The following is a 21,767-nucleotide window of genomic DNA, read 5'->3' as shown; positions in this document are numbered from 1 at the left end:
TGTAAATAACTGTATTACACTTTTGCAAATATGCCATTATTATTATAAAAGATATTAAAGATATAATAATAAAACATCTTCACCGTTTTCATCATCATCATCATCATCATCATCATCATCATCATCATCATCATCATTGTCTCTAATAATAGTTTCATGCATTTTACGTCATAATGTACTATCGATTTTTGTCAAATTACATCACAATGAATGATATCATAATAATAATAATAATAATAATAATAATAATAATAATAATAATAATATACTCTTCATCATTATCATCATCATCGTCGTCACCATCTTAAGTAATGGTATTGATTAGCATTTTAAACAATTAATTACCATGATATAACAATGGTGTAAGCTTTACTTTTAATATACTTTTTACATTATTTTATTTTATTTTTATTTTACTATAGAAAATCACCACGGCTAATAAAAGTGATTTTTATTTAGAATAATAATAATAATTATTATTACTTGCTAAAATATAATCTACATATCGTATTAGGCAACTTGTATTGAAAAAAATTATTATTAGTATTAATAATAATAATAATAATAATAATAATAATAATAATAATAATAATAATAATAGTGTGGGGTTTATTTAGTTGTTTCGTTCTTTTATTTACATATTGTTTTTAATTCAGAGAGCATAAGAAAGCCACTTCAGCACTTATAACCAGTCTGATGCAGTGATAAGACCAGGTGGGGGCTCGGAGGCTGCTATGAAGCCTGCAGCTGCGCGAGGTTTCCTTTCAGTTCCACGTGTCGAGACCGAACTGAACTGAACTACGCTGGCAGGTGTTTCCGGCGACGTAATGCCAATAGCCATTATCCTGTTATTCTTTCATTGCATACTTTAACTATTTGCGAAGCAGAACGATTGCAGCTTTTATGTACCGGTTCTAATCGGCATTTGTCAGTATGGCCTTTCCCATATCAGACCTGTAGAAGCTGATCCCTGTGGCAAGATGGCAGCAGTTATGTGCAGATCTCAGAAAGCTGACTGAACCATGCACCATGCGCGAGGGCAGCGGGTCACTGAAAGACGACAGGGAAAAAAGACCCGTGAAAAATTTCTCATTGTCTTTGCGTTTCCCACTTTATTACAGAGCGCAGCGTCACGGCCCGGGGCCAACGATTCATCACTGCTCCATACAAACTCCTGCAGGGCCAAGACAGCGCCTACTGGCCACCAGTTCTGCTTATTGTCCTTCTTTTGTTGATTGAGCTCGTGTAAATAGATGATCGATTTTCTGACAGTGCATAAACATCTCTAAGGTAGGCCCTTGTTACGTTTTTTGATCTAGCATCCAGCCACACACACCTATGAAGCCTATGTAAAATAACTGATTATCGACTGTTATTGTGTATTGTCTGCTTTGCTGCATAAACAGGGCAGTAATTAGCGTGTCTTTTTTTTAATGGACTGTTCACTGCACAAAGCCTAATGAAATGAAACAAGTGAGGTAGGCGCGAATTGTCAGTTTCAATAATGCGAGCACTTCTTAGCATTCAAAATAATGGCAACATAAACGAATTAGTAGATAACATTTGCCTCCCCGAGAAAAAAAAATGGATTGTATTTAGCATTCAGTGCTGTCGAAAACATCTCAAGAACGCGGTGCACGGTTGTCCTGAAATTAAATTCAAGTCAATAACCAGAGCAAGAAAGAAACACAATTAAAATAGCAGCGCGCTTCTTTTCGGCACATTTCATTTAGTCAGATAATAATCGTGTTAAAGTATAGCATTCACACACCAAATCACTGCTGAAGTAGTCGTTGTAATTGTGGAGGGAATTACTGCTTACTGCTACAGTTACACACAGGCCAATGCGACCACTATCACTATATATATATATATATATATATATATATATATATATATATATATATATATATATATATATACACACACACACACACACACACACACACACACACACACACACACACACACACACACACAATAGATGCAAGTTAGTAAATTAGTAAACCTTCAACTAGTCTGATATTGCCTTTATATATTAACACACACACACACACACACACACACACTATATATATATCCCTTGTGATGTAGATCTTGTTCCTGTAAATATATACATGTTGGCCATCATTTTTTTTTCCCAAGAAAACGTTAATGTTTTCCCCCGTCATATTGCTTTTCAACAAATTTTAGAAACAGCTCGAGACACATATGGAATATCTGAAATGAATCGTCACACTGCGGTATAAAGAGCACAAATATGGCTTGGTGTTAGAAGCCCGTACCTTAAGTGGCTCTTCACGCTGTCTGTACTGAGGAACCAGCATGTTCTTTTCCTATTGAGACACACAGGAACGCTGCTTATTGATACAGCCTCGAATTCACAAAATTGATTTTTATTCTTCCCCCTAGCCAGTTTGTACGGCAGAGAAATATTTTTATTCGTGCGAAAGCTGAAATAAGTGCGTAATAAAACGATGATATATTAAATTCGTTTCCCCCGTGTTGAGGTTTTATTATGCGTCATTTTTCATTTTTATTGAATTGAAAGCGGCGAATCCTCCGTGTTGCTTGAGGCGCAGGAAGGTTAAATTATTTGTGCCAATCAGGCGAGCCTGAGTATCACTGAAGGCAAGCGAGGATGCTCTATAGCTTGACACCCCATAGGCTATTACATATATCAGCTGAATTTGATTTCATTTGATATAACAGGCGCCTGTCACACCTAAATATTTCCACCTGTATTACTGAATCATTAAACAAATATGATTTTCATCGGTGTCAGATTGAACGAAAGAGCTCGCTAAGATTTATAAGGTGAGATTTTTCGCTATCTATCTATCTATCTATCTATCTATCTATCTATCTATCTATCTATCTATCTATCTATCTATCTATCTATCTATCTATCTATCTGTCTGTCTGTCTATCTATTTATCTATTACACACGAGCACACACACACACACACACACACTATCTGTCTATGCACTATATATATATATATAGTGCATAGACAGATAGTAGTCATACAGTAGATGCACATGCAGGACAGCATTCTTTAAAATAATCAAAAATTTAGTTTTTGTATAAGGATTTGTCGTTCGCTCGGGACAACCAAGAGCCCATGGATATATATATTTGGACCATTTTCAAATTCAATTAAAATTATTTTTAGATTAAAACTATATTCGATATGAATATGTCGTTTTTGTGTACTCCTGGTCCGTGTACTTTCGGATTGAGAGCACTGTTATGGAGCGCGTATGGAAAAGAGGTGCGGCCCCTTTAAGAGCAGGGCAGCGCATCTCAGTGTCCGTCCACGCGTCCAGCCAATAAGGAAGAACGTGGCAGAGTTTGGGCTAGAAGGGTTGTCTCACCTGCACAAAATCACTTCAAGAGGAACAGGCCGTTTTCCACTTTCTACAATTAATACACACATATCAGACAGTTAACTATTCACTTTAGATAACCATGACGTGTTGAAGTTGCGTTTATCAAAAGCCATGCGATTTTCTTCGCTACCGGTATCTGAGTAGTTCTTTTTTTTTTTCGCTCACGGCAACTTATCAACTCGTCACAAGGAATTAATGGTTAGTAAGGATACATTTTCTTTCTTTTTTTTACGTGGTCTTTTTTCCTGGTTTCGGAGATGATTGAGAAGAAATGCAAGAAGTTGGTGGATAATTTCAATTGAAAGCCGTGTGCATGGTGTCTGACAGCAGATGGATTCGCTGATTTTTTTCTTTAGGCATCAGGCCAGTCTTCCGTCGAATGGCTGCATTGCACATTTTTTAGTGTTGTGAACATTTCCAGGGAACACTTTTGCTAAAAAGAAAAGAAAAAACCATTGGGAATTACGACCCGAAGTGAAGGAATACGTTCAACGCGCGACGCTCGATTGTCGTGGCTTTTGCGTGCATACAGACCGTAACCGCAAAACGATGGAGCACACGGGTATTGAAGAGGTGAACCAAACGCACCAGCAGCACGAACCCATCAGCTTTGGCATCGACCAGATCCTTAACAACACGGAGCAGCCGAGCAGCTGCATGGTGCCAAGCCGCGCGGGAGACGCAGACTACCAGCTCGCACCCAACGTATACACCAACGGGTACGGCGGCGTGTACAGCCCGGCATGCTCCATGGCACCCGGCCTGGCAGGTTCATACAACGTCAACATGAACATGAACGTGAGCATGAACATGAACGTGAATGTCAGTTCGGGGAACGCCGGGGGTGTGATCCGGGTACCAGCTCACAGGCCCATGCCCGCTGCACCTCACCCGCCTCCCTCTGCACATCCGCCCGGTATCTCGGCTGGCTTGCCCACCGTGCCCATGGGCAGCCCATCCAGCTTCACCTTTCCCTGGATGGAGAGCAGTAGGAGGTTTGCGAAGGACAGACTAACAGGTAAGAGGGTTTGCATTTTAAAGAAGTCTATGAACAATATAAATATCTGCAAATATCAAATCTATCATGCGACATAATAATATTCCGAATTAGGCCTTAGGTCACACATATTTATGTCATTCAACTGAACATACTAACTCAGCTGTAAGAAACTAATAATAATAATAATAATAAAAAGATTTCTTATTGAAAATGAGATCAAACCAACACCAAGAACAGTATTAGTAGTAGCAACAACAACAGCAGCAGCAACAACAACAACAACAAATAATAACAATAATAATACTAATACTAAAAATAATAACAATGATATGATGATAATAATAATAATAATAATAATAATAATAATAATAATAATAATGCTATATAATTACAATGCTTTTTGGTCCTATACTAGTATTGTAGGACTTTTTATTTGCTTTTTATTTAACAACGTAATATATATATATATATATATATATATATATATATATATATATATATATATATATATATATATATATATATATATATTTAAATTCTTCCTCGTCAAATATGTTGCAATATTAATCGAAATCTACCCCAAGGCATTAAAAAATAACCATAAAACTGTGGCATTAAATATATTATTTCTATTCAAAATATTCAGAAAGGCTACGATACTTTTAATTTTAAATATGAAACCTTCCACGCAAATGTTTGAAATAATTTCATAAGAAATATAGAATTTCTTAGTAGGCTTTCAAAATCAAAGGTATGTTTACTTCAATATAACTAATGTGGGCTAAATGCTTTAATTGAATTTTACAATTGTTTTATTTAATATTGTGTGTGTGTTTGTGTGTGTGTGTGTGTGTGTGTGTGTGTGTGTGTGTGTGTGTGTGTGTGTGTGTTTGGGGGTGTTCTTTGTAGAATTGTGTGCGTGTACACAGGGATGGGGGGAGACGATTTACAAAATCATGCGTTGGTCAGTGTAATAATTTTGTACATAAAAAAGGAGAAATAAAAATCAGCATTCATGTTAAATATAGTTTTCATAGGGGACTTTATAATTTATTACCGTAGGCCTTGTAGCACTGTAGTAGTAGTAGTAATAATAATAATAATAATAATAATAATAATAATAATAATAATACTTGTTTATTAAAAACTGTATTGTATTATATATTTGCAGTTGTATGTATATTTATTTGATGATATATACGGCTTTGTTAGATTATTAAATAAATTATAAATTGACCTACGATTATGGATTATTAAGGCATGTCGGAATATAGGCTATGTGTAGTTGATTTCACAGTGGTCTTTCCATTTTTAAGCCTGAGAGCAACATATATTTTAAACAATTGCCATTTTTTTCAAAGTCACCAAATAAAGACAATAGGGAAAAATTCCGTGTTTGTGTGTGTGTGTGTGCGTGTGTGTGTGTCGGTTTCTCACTCCGACGCGAGCTCGCTATGACGTCACCTTTATTAAGATGAAAATGAAGAACACTATGGATTTCTCCACATCAAATATTCACAGGAGCCGCTCTATTCTCATCAATTATTAAAATGAGAGAATGATATGTCAACTGGAAAAGCTCTTTTGTAAATATGCTTATCAATTTTACTCATAGTCACTTTGGGCCACTCGTTTAATATGTTTTATCTTTGCCCAATCTTTGAATGGTTTTTTGAATGGTGTTGCGCAGCCCCCTTTTGTGTCTTTCACACTACAGTGAATTGTGGCAAGCGTTCATTTTTTTCCTCCTGTGGTTATGTTATAGGGATTTTGCAGAATCTGGTCTCTGGTATATTTTTTTATGCACCACGAGCTTTTTATTAAGATAAACGTTGTTTTTTATGAAACACAGGAGACCTGTGAGCTTTACATGGAGTTTTACACGTTTATAGGCCTCGACCATTTGTTTGCGAAATGTACACGCCTTCATACACCCGTCCTTTCATTATTATAGTTTTTCATGTAATTTTGTTCCTGAAAATTCTCACACACTATATTACATTTTGTATTTCTTAATATACGTTTTTGATATATATATATATATATATATATATATATATATATATTTTTTTATTTGCAATTGTTCATATTATTTATAAATTATTTGCGCAATCAAAACGTCATCATTTTTTTAATGATTTTTTTTTTATTTTGTTATATTTTATATAATTGTGCTCGATTAATACTATTACAATCTCTTCTCACATTTATTATTATTTTTTTATTTTTATTATTATTATTATTTATTATAATTCCTCGTTTATTTTTATTCCAACTCATCTCTGGTTTAATTACAGCCCCGGTTGTGTAAGAGTGTGAATTCTGTAGGACTTTCTCCCAGCAGTGTTCTCCATCATCTCAAGTCGCATGTCCGCATTTCACAACAAGTGTCCCACCAGGGCTGGTGGTGCTGCCTGAGACCTGATATTCACCGCGCGCCGCACATCTCAGGACCTGCGAGGCGATGAAAGGCAACACCGCGTGTTTTTTTTTTTGTTTTGTTGTTGTTAATTGACTCTTTGGCAGTTTGCAAGTTTGTTAAAGAGCAGAAATGCATAAACAGCCCAGTCAATAAAAATAGATGGTGCGGTGAAAAGGACAAACTCGGATCGGCGTTTATTTATTTATTTATTTGTTTATATCTGAGGGGGGTTTTGCCCTAGCCATAAACGCGTTTAAAATGGAATTATCACGAGGCAGTGTGTGTGTGTGTGTGTGTGTGTGTGTGTGTGTGCGCGCAATGCGTGCAATGAACACAATAGTCATTATTGCTATTGCTGGCCTCGTGTCTGTAACCTTAATGTGTTTTTTTTTTTGTGAGTGTGCATTTGTGCTCTAATGTTGCTCGGTTGCACAGCATGCCGCATTACAGCAGCACGAGCAAAAACCAGGACACATCAGCAAGCCGTTATTAACATTACGAAGGAGAAATGAAATTGCACGTGATTAGTGTTCAGGCTGAAACGACCATAAGAACCACGCTGTCCCATAAAAATCCCCGTAATGAAAGCCAGTGGCCATTGCACAGCGTCATTGTCCGGATCTCGAGCGGACGTTTGATGCAAATGATTGCTTTTTGATTTTATTCCATCTTTTCTTTGAAATCTGGAGGAAAATCTGAATCATCCCGAAGCGCCATTTCCGAGCATAAAGTGCGACATTGGGTTCCAATATTTTTTTGCAACACACACACTCCATCACCACCACCACCACCACCACCACCACTGCATCTATTATATGTATATTTATTAGATTGGCACAAAGGTAATATTCGCCACGGGAAAAGGCGAGCGTTGTCGCATGAAGGTGATATTGCGTTGAAGTGATTTTATTACTGTCCGCATATTCTCTGAGGTAGGATTTGATATTTTGTGTATGTGTGTGTGTGTGTGTATCTGTGATGTACCCACGCTAAATTCTATTATAGCGACATATCATTTAGAATTCCCTCTGCTTGTCTAGCTCGCAAAGGGCTCATATGATTTTGGTTTCTAGCTGACCCGTTTATTTATTTGCTTTCTCAATCTTACTCTCTGTGATATAACATTCACTCTCTGCGATACGTTCACCACTGGCCCTGTGGTGACAAAACAAAATAAGTAAAATACCTTCTTAAATATTAAATTTCATCACATTCCTTTTAAAATCCAGTATCTACTTTGGAAGTGTTTATTTATTTTTGTATTTTTTTTCTAAGCACTAATTTCATTTATAGTAATTATATTCATATTAATAAGCTCACATTGTAATAAGTCATTACCGTCTGATCACATTGATTCTGTTGCGACCTTGAAAGGCTGTCAGTCAGACTCAGGGCTGTAATTAAAAGCAATCAGGTTTCATTGTTTTGCAGAATTGATGTGATTGAGCATCTGATCACATAACAAGCCTCCGTCACTTCACTTTAACTCTAAGATGGACAAAGGTGCATGCACACATCCAGGCTCATTTGTTAGAGGAATTCTTTTTATTTATTTATTAGTATTTTTTTTTCCTAATGTTTTTAGACCTTAAAGTATTTAGTCTGCAGTCCTGCTGGACTGTAAGGAATTCGTTTTACATTTAACAATTCATTTTAAAATATCTGTACTTCATCATATCTTATATTTCACATCATTAAATAAATAATAATAATAATAATAATAATAATAAAAAACATGCTGTTGCTCACTACTTCTAAACGAATACATAAATTGCATTCATTGATAACCTGTAGACCATAAATACTAATCTCAAGGTTCTCAAGAGAGTTTGCGTGAAATGAGTTTGCTCTCCATGTGCAAATGTAACAATAGAATACGCTCGCCTTAAAAAGCTGTGATGAACATTAAATAACAAAGATTATTATTAATTTAGTTCTCATAGATATTATTTATCTTCGATACTTAAATCAATTCAAAAGCAAGCACTTTTACTCAAGTAGAAATGTAAAAGGATTACTATTACTTAATTACAGTTTAATAGGGTATTTGTACTTTTACTCCAGTACTGGATGGCATGCTTTTTTTCAGGACTGTTAAACTGCAGGAAATGAAAGGTCGGACATAAAACCTGAACCAGACTTTTAATTTATTTTTATAACTAAATTAGATCGGGTGTCAGCTCTTGTGTATTCTTTCCAATAATGGCAAGTGTGGATAATGTCAAAGGTCTTTTTGAGTTCCTGTCTCCTGGCATCGGCTTGTGCAGGAAACTTCTGTTACACATGAGCGTGTCTGAATGTGGAAGATGTTTTTGGTAAAAAAAGACTTTATAGAAACCTAGCTCAGTATTAATCCCATACTGGTTCATATGACACAGTGTTAGCAGAAAACCAGTAAAGCTTCACATAGTATCCTCACATCACATTTCACCCATTTATCCCACATCTGTGTATGTCAGTTATCTATAGGCCTAACGTAATATAAAATCAATTTTTTTGTTCTCGGCTGTGACAAGACCTGTCGAGTTTCGAACACGGTGTAAGCATAGACCATGGCCAAGAAAACCAGCCTAAAAAAGGTTAAAATATTTGTAATCATTTCCCTAAATAGCTTCTTTATTAGCTTCTCAAGTGTTAACATGAGAATGCTTCTGGGGAAACCCGGCCGTGAACCAGTAGGCCGTGTAAACGCTGACTTTTAAAGTAATTATACAGAGCATCTGACATTTCTAGGTTAAATTACAAAGCTATACTGTACCCTCACCACACCCCCACTGCAGATGTTTTGCACCATTAACACACGTCAAGCGCTTTTTAAGGGTTCATTTCATAATTAAGAGTTCGTACCTGAGTTCTTCTCGGAAGTCCTTTTCAGCTAGAGAAACACTGATGTAAGGATCGTTACAGAATCTTTTAGGTAATTTTTTTTTGTAGAATGCTATTTGTAGGATCGTTCTTTTTTTTTTTAGAGTACACCTTAAATGCAAACAAATATATTGAGCAGAAAACATTTATGCTCTAATAAATGTCTGTACAGTCTTAGGCAATTATTTGACAATATCTAATTATACATTATAGTTCAATGAGTATATCCAATTATTTTTTTAGACATTCAATTTGTGTGTGTGTGTATGTGTGTGTGTGTGTGTGTGTGTGTGCTTAATTCCACTTGATCTTCATACAGTGAAATCCTTTATTCCATATATATATTGCATCACATTACTTTTCAGCTTGATCCAGCAATTGTTTATTTATGCAATGGTGTATGTATGTCTGTATGTCTGTCTGTATGTATGAATATATGTGTGTATGTATGTATGTATGTATGTATGTATGTATCTTTGTGTGTATGTATGTATGTGTGTATGTATGTTTGTATGTATGTATGTATGTATGTATGTGTGTATGTATGTATGTATGTATGTATGTATGTATATATGTATGTATGTATGTATATATATGTATATATATATGTATGTATATATGTATGTATGTGTGTATGTATGTGTATGTATGTATATGTGTGTATGTATATATGTATGTATGTATGTATGTATGTATGTGTGTATGTATGTATGTTTGTATGTATGTATGTATGTATTTATTTATTTTTTGTTAGATTTTCCAATTTTGTTATCAACTAACAAAATATATTGCAGTGAAAATGTACATGGAAAAATCTAATTCTATATATTTTTACACACATACAAATACACATACAGAGAAAGCGAGAACGAGAGAGAGAGAGAGAGAGAGAGAGAGAGAGAGAGAGAGAGAGAGAGAGAGAACGAGAGAGAAACATTAAGTGTAAACAAGACACTAGGTTTAGCCAAGCTCATATCAGTTACTCACCGCTGTCAGTGAGCAGGCCCGGGTGTGTGTTCGCGATTCACCCCTTAACACAGTGCACTGTTGATAAACTTGAACAGGCTGTCGATAAGCACTCAGAAGGCCTTTCTGTGCCTGGGGCTCTCCTCAGGTCTCTACAGGGCTACGGTGCCTGCGAGCCTCATCTGAAGTAAACTCAGCCAGGGTCTTCTCACATGGTAAAGTTAGAAAGCAGTAACTTTAGTTCCCATGTCTTTGTCAAGCTGTATGTGTCCAGGTGAATTGCTTATCTTTTAAAGGCTCTGGCATGCAGGAGTTGGTGTTGGAACTATGATGATCTCAAATGTTGCGCTATTTTATGAGTTCTGGTTCCACATTGTCAACTGACTGTATAAGACTGTAAAAAGGAGTCATAATCACACATACTCTGGTACAAATGGTAGTTCTCACTCTCCAGTGTTCTGTATTTTTTTTAAAGATTTATAATCACATCCTTGATATCACCCAAATATGGATGGGTTCCCCTTTTGAGTCTGGTTCCGCTTATGTTTCTTCCTTATTCATCTATGGAGTTTTTCCATGTCTCTGTCACCCCAGGCTGCTCATCAGGGATAAATACACATCATTCACTTTAATTCTTAAGTTCTGTAAAGCTGTTTTGAGACAATGTCCATTGTAAAAAGTCCCATAGAAATAAACTTAAACTTGAACTTTACTACAGAAGTATCCACACATAAATAACCTTAAGAGCACACTCAAGAGCAGGCCATACAAACCTGTGTCCAATTATCCAGGCAATCTGTTCTCACACTGAAACAGACAAAGTGTAATTAGAGTTACTGTTATGCAACAAGTAAAAACGTATGCATCAAAATTTCAGGCTGTGGAAGAAAATACTGCAAATTCATAGCAGATATTTGTATTTTAATCTAGTTTTCTATTTAGCAAAAAATGTATATTCATTTTATAAGTAGATAAACAATTGAAGTATAATGAAAAGGTCCTTCTAGATCTATTTGCACATTTAAATCTGGAAAGTACCTCTATTTTACATATAACTTTTTATCTAGACAGGTGCATAGAGTGTACATTTAAAATGTTAGCCTTTCATAAAGATACTCTTTATAAAGGTACATTAAATACACATGCCCATGTAAAATATGCATATGAAAGGTATTAAAGATTAAGGTATTACACCAGGGTCAAGGAAAGGTCATTGTTATTATTATCATAAGAATGTATTACAAATTGAATTCCGGTTAAATAATAAAATATTTCATTTATTTAATTCGTATCTATCTATCTATCTATCATCTATCTATCTATCTATCTATCTATCTATCTATCTATCTATCTATCTATCTATCTATCTATCTATCTATCTATCTATCTATCTATCTATCTTTTTGCTTGCATGTTTGTTTGTTTGTTAGCTACATGTATTTACACTGCACATCTGTGACGCTTTGACAGTGCCCATATCTCGGATGTTGTTAATCCTGCACATCTGTAATGGCTTTAGCTACGCGCGTTTGGGACGTTTTAACGCTGCGCATCTGTAGTGTTTTCAACATTGCACATCTGTAATGTTTTCAACATCATTTTTGCAACACTGCACATCTTTTGTGGTTTGAACACTGCGCATTTGTAGTGTTTTTGTTACCACTGCACATCAGTAATATATTTTTTTTTTACCACTGCACATCTGTAGTGTTTGTTTTAACACTGCACATCTGTAATATTCTTAACACTACACATCTGTGATGTGTTTTTAACGCTACACATCTGTGATGTGTTTTTAACGCTGCGCCTCTGTAATGTAATTAAACACTGCATATCTGTCATGTTTTTAATTTAACGCTGCACATCTTTTGTTTGTACATGTTTTCCAGCTGCGCTCTCTCCGTTCTCGGTAACGCGGCGGATCGGTCACCCGTACCAGAACCGCACGCCGCCCAAGCGGAAAAAGCCGCGCACGTCGTTCAGTCGCGTGCAGATCTGCGAGCTGGAGAAACGCTTTCACCGCCAGAAGTATTTGGCCTCCGCGGAGCGCGCGACACTCGCTAAAGCGCTCAAGATGACGGACGCGCAGGTGAAAACCTGGTTCCAGAACCGCAGAACCAAATGGAGGTGCGCAAAGTTTCTTTCTTTTATTCAGCGCAACTCTTCCAAAACAAACAAACAGCCAACCAAACAACCACCAACCAACCAACCAAAAAAACAAACAAACAAACAAACAAACAAAACAAAATTGTATTAGCACAGTAACTCCAGAATAAATGTATGAACGAATAAAGAGAGATCATGTGTAATAGAATTGTACATGATTAAATGAAATGCATTTTACTGCAAACAGTTTTACTGCGACAAGTTTGCCAACCTCGTTTACTTTAACACCAACACCCCTCTCCATCAAACAAACAAACAAATAAACAAACAATACTATTGGCTTACTAAGGATAATAATATTGGCTGTGGCTATCTAACTCTCTCTCGAACAAAATATATTACAGTAAATAGACAGTCAAATAGTAAAATATATAGTAAATAGTAAATATAAGGCATGTTTTTCTCATATATCTGACATATTTTTCTGAAGTTTCTTTTTTTTTTTTTTTTGGAGATCCAGGTCCAGAAATGTTTAAATACAGTGATTAGCTGACACCTCCAGGTTTCTGGGATATAGATAAAAATATATATTTAATATACCCAAAAGCACTACAAACCTAAGCGAAAACTAATATTCATTTCAGATGTTAGATATTTGGTAGCTTAGTTCAGGCACACTAACATCACTAACCTATTACAATTTCTTTAAAATAAATAAGTATTTAGGTATAAATGTAGAACATGCTAGAAGATTTCAGCACAAAGAACAACTAAAAGAATGATTTAACAGGTCAAAGGGCAAAAACTGTACAGAAAACTCAACAAAATGCAACACAGAAAATACTGAAATAAATTATGAATAAATGATCGAGTGTTTGATTAGACAACAAATGTTCAGAGCTCTGCCTACATATGCAAACAAACTTGTCATTTTGGATACACTGTTTTGTTTGCAAATACTAGAGCTGTATGTCTCACTAGTTGCATGAGGAAGTGTTGATCCAAACCTGTGCAATGAAGTGGATGTAGGAGAAAACAATCACAAAGTGCAGCTTTAAAATTTAATTTGACATATGTGAAAAGTGCTGCAGGATACAAAATGTAGCGCATGTAATGAGAACAATAAAAAAAGCACGACTTTTAGATTGGAACCGTTTGTTAATATTTGGGCTCGATCACACCGATCCCCTGTTGGCAGTAAATGTTTGTGTTTCTTTCGCACCAAGTCAGACAGCTCTCTTTGCCAAGAGTGAGATTCATTGAAACGGGCACTTTGCATCTCGTGGTAAAACAACACTTTGGTTTTGCTTAGCTCTGCTAAACGTTTTCCCTTTCGTTTTCTTTGCATGCCATTTTCCTCGGCCAAGCAGGAGTGCTACAGCTCTTAAAAGCTTACATTGAAACTTGCTTTCTAGTGCATTATGGAGCCCATAGGTCTGAATAATTGAGTGTATGTCCATCCTTTCGCTTTAATCCAATCAACCTGTTGCTGTTGGCTCTTTTAGGACAAATGAGTGTGCAATCTAATTAAGGCCAGGCTGACTTACCTTGGTCTTTTTTATCAACGAGCTACAGTGGGCAGGCGAGATGCTGCTAAAGCTGATGCATTTATAATGAAGCTGAGTCATGGCCTTTAAAGAATTAAAATAGATTAAAGCCATTTTGATGTGTCAACTCAATAATATATCCTTCTCTATTTCATTTAGACATTAGAAGAATCGGTTGTTGGCTACTTAGGTGAAATTAGTAGACCATATAGTATGAATGTATCTTACATATAGGGAAACGTGAGAGCTTCATTATCTTCTGACAAGGTATTCGCTATTTTACTGTAAAAAAATATTTGTGCATTCAGATAAGTGGAGCAAGAATATTTGGAATATATATTAACAAATAAAAGTATGTCATATAATATGTCGTCGATGTCTATTATATAAAGAAATTACACTCAATACATGATTTGGTATTTGACAAACCCACTAATAAACAAACCTACAATACTGCATATACTACATAATATATATTCATAACTAAACTCCATCTCATTTCCCAAATTGGCAGTCTGAACCGCCGAAATGTTCAAAACGTAAAGGTTCATTAAAGGCCATTGATCCGTTGCAGTATGAGAAATCTGAGACCCTGAAAAGGAAGCTATGTTTACTAGCTTCATCATATCTATATAAGAATAAATGGATGGATTTGTGTAGTGTATTATCATCAAATTTGCTCTAACGGTTGCTTAATGGAAGCTGCATGGATATTACAGCATTTTAGGTCAGCATTTTCCTTGAAAGCATCTCCCAACAGGTTTCTAAATTATTTACAGTGTATGAGGAGTGCTTATCATGGGCAATACCCAATGCATGTCACACACTTACCTATGTAGCTTTTCCGATATTGACCCTGGGTGGAAATGTTGCAGAAATATGATGTTCTCAAAGTAGAGACCACAGCATCGTTTCAACACGTTCACACCCTCTATGTGTTAATCAATGTTTCTGCCTTAAAATATACATCTCGTTGTTTTAATTCCCACACTACAAGAAAATGATTTGGCTTATCTACAATGTCTCTATAACATGTTCAAACAGGATCTAAAACAGGACAGGAAAAGTCTATGTCAAATGATCCGTTGAAAAAGCATTCTGCCTTATAGGAACCTACAATAGATGCAATCGATTCTAAATACGGATATTGTGTAATGTGAAAGGAAAACATCTCGTTAATTTATTCATTTTATTGGAAATTGGTGTTTCTTCTGTCAAGCTTGTGAAGTATCTAACAAAAGTGTGATGCTTAAAACTAAATATAACATTTTTATTTTCAAAATACAAATAAATATTTGTAATTAATTCAATGCATTTATTTAACTACATATTTGGCCTGCATAATGTGTCTGAATGTGAGTTATATTTATTAGATGAAATTATAGATTATATTTATTTAAGTGACAAATCTACAGGTTTGTGAGCAGTCATTTTAGTAGTCATTTCTATAATTAAGTTGTAGTTAAAAAAATATATATATTATTACAGATAAATATGAGGTATATGAGAACAGACTTCTGTGAAGTATTTAAAAAAATATTTACTAAAAAATCGATACTAAAGAAATGTTTGCAGATATAATTATGGCTATCTAGGATATAATAGTATATGTGGAATAATTATTTCATTTTTTGGCATCTTTGATCTCAAGCATTACTTTACAAATACAAGAAATGCTTGAGTGTGCTGTATTTATTACAGGATTATTTATTGGGTTTTATTCACATCTTAGTAACTCACAAGCAAATGAACCTATACATTTTCCCTAATTTAGGCCTTAGGTGTTCTATTGTTGGGAAATTCAGGAATAAAAATGCTCTCGAATAAAAAGCTAGAACATTACTTTGCCTATTTGAATAATGAGCCTATATTTTGAACTCATGAAATTTCTCTTACAATTAATGTGCTCCATGGTTAAAAACAAACTTGAGAACTCACTGGTTGATGCTTATTCAGTGAATAAGAATTTTCATTGAAATATAATCTTTGGTATTATTACAAAAAAAATATAAACAATATTTTTCATCTGTCCAAATCACAAAATGTTTATGTTTAGACATGATCATTGGGCATGTGTGCAACTTTCAAAACGCATGAAGCCATTGAAAAAAAATCAGCAATACTTCCTATAACTATGCTGAAACTAATTGTTTAATCATTATGTTGAATGCTACATATTGTGCTAGGAGTTATTTCTAAGTCTTCTCTATTATCTTTGCTCACAGGAGACAAACGGCTGAGGAAAGAGAAGCTGAGAGGCAGCAGGCAAACCGTTTAATGCTTCAGCTACAGCAGGAGGCTTTCCAGAAGACACTGAGCCAACCGCTCCAGCCCGACCCTCTTTGCCTCCACAACTCGTCGTTGTACGCTCTGCAGAACCTCCAGCCGTGGGCCGAGGACAACAAGGTGACCTCCGTCACCTCTGTCGCATCCGTGGTCTGACCCACACCTCCCCATTTGTATTGGCTAATGAGAAAAGAAAGGATTTTTATAGCCAGGGTTTAATAGGATTATGGGACGCAAATTAGGGGAACATTTGGGTGGATCTCAGACACACATTTGGACTGGTTTCAGGAGCCTCATTTCTAAGCCATAAGTTAAGCGTATTTATTTTGTAAAGCCCTAGCAGAGATCTTACTTCATTCTCTCCTGCTCATTGGGTTCTCTTTCCAATCATATATGGAAGGAACTGAATCATTTAAATGCTTAATTTTACATGAATGGTGTGGAATCAGCTTCCTCTTTGTAATGAGATAATACTGACTTGGAAGAATTGTGGGGGAGGTCAGTGACAAATGAGTGTGTTGCATTTCTTCATTCCCAAATGGACTGTAATGGAGGTTGAAACCCAACACACTCCTTTTTTTCTGATAAATATTGTTACTCCCACCTGAATCTGGTCATTAGTTCATCGCTTACACTCCGTTTTTACTCCTTTTCCTTCAGCTGCCCGTATAACAGAGGGCGGCATCCTGTTGTCTCTTCCAACCCAAACGCGTGGATGAATTTCGCCCATCAAGACGGCTGCTTGTCTACGTGCCATCTGGCATCAACGAGGCCGACTCAACCACTGACTCGTTTGTTCTTGTTGTTTTGCTTTGAGCTCCGTAAGATGTATTTGTGATGCATGTTCACCGCGTCTCTTGTGTGTAGACTGGGACTGAAGACCCGGAGTTCTTCTTTACCTGAACTTTGCAAGCAATTACAGAAGTGCTCCCTGTGTATTCTTCATGATATGACATTGAAAAGTCCTTTTATATTAAACATGATTGTGACTTCTAAAAAAAAAAAAAAGGCTATCGTTTTGAATCACAATTTTTTTTTTTTTACTGCGTCTACCTCTGTCTTTGCTTGAACCCGATAATGAAAACCGACAGATAATTGAGCGGATAACTGCACTTGACAATACTCATACTCTGTAATGTTTTCCACTATCGCTGTCTGTAGCTAGGAGGCTTTGAGTGGGGTTGGTATAAAACCTGATATGGCAAGGTGTTTTGTTGCCCGTGATCCATGTCTATCCAGTGCATGTGTGTGCTGGTAAACAAGTATTATCGTCCAATTTTAAAAAGGAAAAGAAGAGTGAGTCAAAACAAAACATTTCCTCTCTGGATGCCACAGCACAGTGCTATCAGGGTTAATCTCCCGAGGAGGGGCACAACGCTCTGCTGTATTCTCTGCACCAAATGAGCCTTCACACTCCACACTATACATGGCTGCCTCTCCCAGGAAATGCTGAAGAAGTAAACTGATTAGAGGAGTGTGTGGTGTGCAGTCTGTGGCCCACAGCAGAGAATCCACAGCAACATAAATCACAGGCTGCTGCTTGGATTGGAAAACAGACTATATTTAATACGAATGTCAGCGTTATCTCAGTAAAACATTACCCAGCTTTCTGGGTTACTCTTTTTTTTTTTTTTTTTTCTTCTAAACATTATTTAATCTTGATAAAATGATTTACTCAATTGCTTAAAAATGTTTAAAATAACATTTGAAGGTTTGTCTGATTAAAAATATTTCTTTTCACTAAAGTGTTTTCTGATCCTTTACAATGTTCAATTTTAAATATACCATTAGGGTAAAAAAAAAAAATTGCTCTTAATGGTTTAGAAAACAGCAACATAGTGTTTCCTTATGAACCAGTCTTACAGTAGATCTATAAGAAACACTGAAAAACTCCTTTATAGACTATATTATAAAACACTCTAATTCTAATTGTTGTATATTAATTTTTTTAAATTAATATAAAACAGATTACTGTGGCACTGAATCACCTTTAAATATTAAAAGGGTAAATATTTGGAAAACTTTTTAATTGATTATTATTATTTGAAAGCTTTTACTATTCATATACAAACCATAGCATAACATAACATAAAGAACAATGCTAGCATCTGTCTGTATTATCATTTCCTGATACTTTAGTGAAAACTCATTCTAAACTCCAGTCCCTTTTTACATCCTGATGTTTACATTTATCACTGCTTATCTGTAGTATGAATAAACTGAAATAAAAAAAAGAAGAAAATGTATCTTTAGAAACAGGACCTATGACCTCAGATGTTCTCGAGAGGTCAAAGGTCGAGAGGGTTTCATATTTCCATAATTTCTGCAATCACGATTGCAATGTGAAACTCAGCAAACTCACTAGCGATCCTTTAACACTGACAGTCGAGCTGTGTGTATGAATACTGGAGGTGTTAATTCCACACTTGCTTGTGTGTCTGGTGGTATTCAAAATCTGATAGCTTGATAATTGTATAATGTTTATTTCATATCTACATATAACTTTATTTAAAGAGGTAAAACTCAAAACATTTAGAAATCTAAATATGAATTACAGAAATACTTTATCGGGTGTAGAAATCAATATTTTAAGTAAAGTAAATGCGTTTAAAACCAGAATCTGAAAATCAGAACATTGTAAGTTTAAATAATACAATGTGCATTTCTGCAGGTTAATATAAATATGTTGTGGACTGTTTTCATGTTGGCAACTAAACTGTAGCATAAGAGACTTATTCACATTCCTTATTTCTTTTTTAAGTGTTCATATTGTCTGAACTCATAATGATGGAAAAAAAAAAAAAAAAATATATATATATATATATATATATATATATATATATATATATATATATATATATATATATATATATATATATATATATATATATCTTTACGTCTTCACTCAACACTGGTCTGAGTTTATAGTCAGAATTGATGTTGTCTTGCCTGGTTTAGAAGCTGTCAGTATGAGCAGACTACCTGGTGATACCTCTTTCACCCCTATTTCCTCCTCTAGCCCTCAACCACTTTCATCTCTCTGTCTCATTGCCGCTGTTGCGACGTGACTTGGATCCATTTACAAAGCAAAAAAAAAAGTCCTTTTTGCTCAGTTTTCAAAACCTGGTATTGTGTTTAGCTACAGGTGCTGTGAGATTCTTTTTATCACTGAAGATGCCTCTTCATTTTTACAGTCTACACAATGGTCTTCAGAGTTTTGCGTAACAATAGACACCACATAAAGCAGTCTAGGTTAGAGGTAGATGTTTACAGACAGTACAGGGGTAAATCAGTCTACAGTGTCTGGTCTAGTGGTGGAACGGTATTTAAAAAATCAGAGTATGATAAGCATAGAATCCAGTACCGCGGATTCCAACGTACTGTGATATCTATAATAGTATCTTCAGAACAAGCAACAAATTTTTCGTTTACAGGAACACATTACAATTTTATTTTTTTATTTTATTTAATTTTTTTTTTTTTTTACCATATATTGTTTATTAGATGATCTTAAGATAAGCTATATACATAATATTTATGTCATATGTCATGATCAGTCCACATATACTATAATATCAAATTAAATGTATATTTTTTTATAATTTGTCTTACAATATTTTAATTAACTATATTTTATAAGTATCATTTTTAACAGTCTTATTATTGTATACTTAGAAAATATATACTCATACCCAGAGTGTGACCCCTTCGTGCTTCTTGTTGTACTTTGCTTTGTTGATTGATGCATTGATTTCATAACCTCGGCAATTAACGAAGCAGGAAATTAAAGGCTCGTCCCACACCAAAAAAAAAAAAAAAAAAAGAAGCAGCAAAAAAAGACAGTAAATAGGCAGTAAATTTTTTTTAAGCTACTGTAATTAACATTTTAGCATTCTTAGCGTATAATTTGTTGAAAATTATACCTTATACTGTATTTTTTAAATTGGGTGCCACTGTAGTTCTCTATTTTAAAGAGAATTTGAACATTTTGATATAAAATATTAAAAATAGTAGGAAATCCTAACATTGGAACCCAAGAAAAAAAGTATATATATATTTGTTGTAGGTTTAATTAAATTTTACATAAGAACAAAGATATAAGAGGACATAAGAAAATGCTTTATACGGTGCCTCTCACAGTTTGAAAAGACTGATTTAATTGTTTTTGAGACACACGCATTCCTTTTGTTTATATGAAATAAACTAGGTGAATGCAAAAGAACAAGAATTGGACAATGAAGGAATAGAAAAAAATTACTGCGGACAAATGACTCCAAATTTGAAATTTTTGGCTCATACAGAAGAACTTATGTAAAACAGAAAACAGGTGAGAAGATGTTACAAGACTGCCTCACAGCCCCAGTGAAAGAGGAGGTGGAAGCTTAGTTGTTTGGTGTTGTTTTGGAGCAGGGAAATTTAGAGATTTCAGCTGAATGTTTGGAGAACAGTGTGGAGAACAGTGTGAAAAGTGTGTAAAGCTGCTGTTGATGGTGGGATTTAAAAATAAACTTTATCATCTTTACATTAACAACAGTATGTAAATCCTCAAATGAAAGGTTTCACAATAAGAAAGTGTTAAAGCATAAAAAATAAGAATGACAGTAACAGAATCTATGTGGAACCAGTAAACGTGTAAACAGTTACCTGAGCTCAACCCCATGTGAAAAAAACCTATACAGTGATGTGCTGGACATGTCCTTCTACTATCCCTGTTAAAACATCAACCACTACACACCAAAATATATGCTTTTGGATGAATGATGTAGATCTGTGCAATAGAATAAAGAAGACTCAGTGGCGAGGCAAAATTAAACATTTCTTAATTAAATTTCCCAAAGAAAAAAAATACAAACGGTTAAGAAAAAGGTTTTGAGTGATTGTATTGGTAATAATTAACATTTTTATGGTGGCACAGTAGTAAATATAGTACTGTTCCTGTCTCACATGTACAGTCCACAGTTTGATCCAAAGCTTGTGTTACTGTCTGTTTGGAGACATGTCATGTCTCCCTGTGTCTGACTGGATTTCCTTTATATTATACAGTTTCCTCTTGCCTTGCCCTTTTGCCCCTATTCGTGAATGAGTGTTCCATCGAAGATGTATTCCCATCTTACTCCCAGTTCACTCATTTAAAAAAAAAAACTCTGTCACTCTGAACTTCATAAAATTTTTATGGAAATAT

At 35.1% G+C, this 21,767-nt stretch overlaps 1 protein-coding gene across 2 annotated transcripts; it reads left to right on the top strand.

Moving 5' to 3' along the window:
- Window positions 1-3,172: 3,172 nt before the first annotated feature.
- Window positions 3,173-18,325, top strand: tlx2 (T cell leukemia homeobox 2). 2 transcript variants are annotated; one of them, XM_046848853.1, is made up of 4 exons: window positions 3,177-4,411; window positions 12,536-12,773; window positions 16,525-16,705; window positions 17,246-18,325. In XM_046848853.1, the coding sequence occupies exons 1-4, from the start codon at window positions 3,943-3,945 to the stop codon at window positions 17,255-17,257; spliced, it is 900 nt and encodes a 299-aa protein (XP_046704809.1). In that variant the 5' UTR covers window positions 3,177-3,942; the 3' UTR covers window positions 17,258-18,325. The 2 variants fall into 2 exon arrangements, with proteins under 2 accessions (XP_046704808.1, XP_046704809.1); XM_046848852.1 differs by lacking the exon at window positions 17,246-18,325 and having other exon boundaries at window positions 3,173-4,411; window positions 16,525-17,231.
- The last annotated feature ends 3,442 nt before the right edge of the window (window positions 18,326-21,767 follow it).

This window comes from Silurus meridionalis, chromosome 5, assembly GCF_014805685.1.
Source record: "Silurus meridionalis isolate SWU-2019-XX chromosome 5, ASM1480568v1, whole genome shotgun sequence".
Lineage (NCBI taxonomy): Eukaryota > Metazoa > Chordata > Actinopteri > Siluriformes > Siluridae > Silurus > Silurus meridionalis.
The sequence above is the reverse complement of the archived record's forward strand: the minus strand, read 5'-3'. Positions and strand labels throughout refer to the sequence as shown.

Bases quoted from the DNA above. Each gene is read 5' to 3' on its own strand.
- tlx2 (XM_046848852.1), top strand. From the start codon at position 3,943: ATGGAGCACACGGGTATTGAAGAGGTGAACCAAACGCACCAGCAGCAC. The intron at 4,412-12,535 runs GTAAGAGGGTTT...CATGTTTTCCAG, and splicing joins TGCGAAGGACAGACTAACAG to CTGCGCTCTCTCCGTTCTCG. The intron at 12,774-16,524 runs GTGCGCAAAGTT...CTTTGCTCACAG, and splicing joins AACCGCAGAACCAAATGGAG to GAGACAAACGGCTGAGGAAA.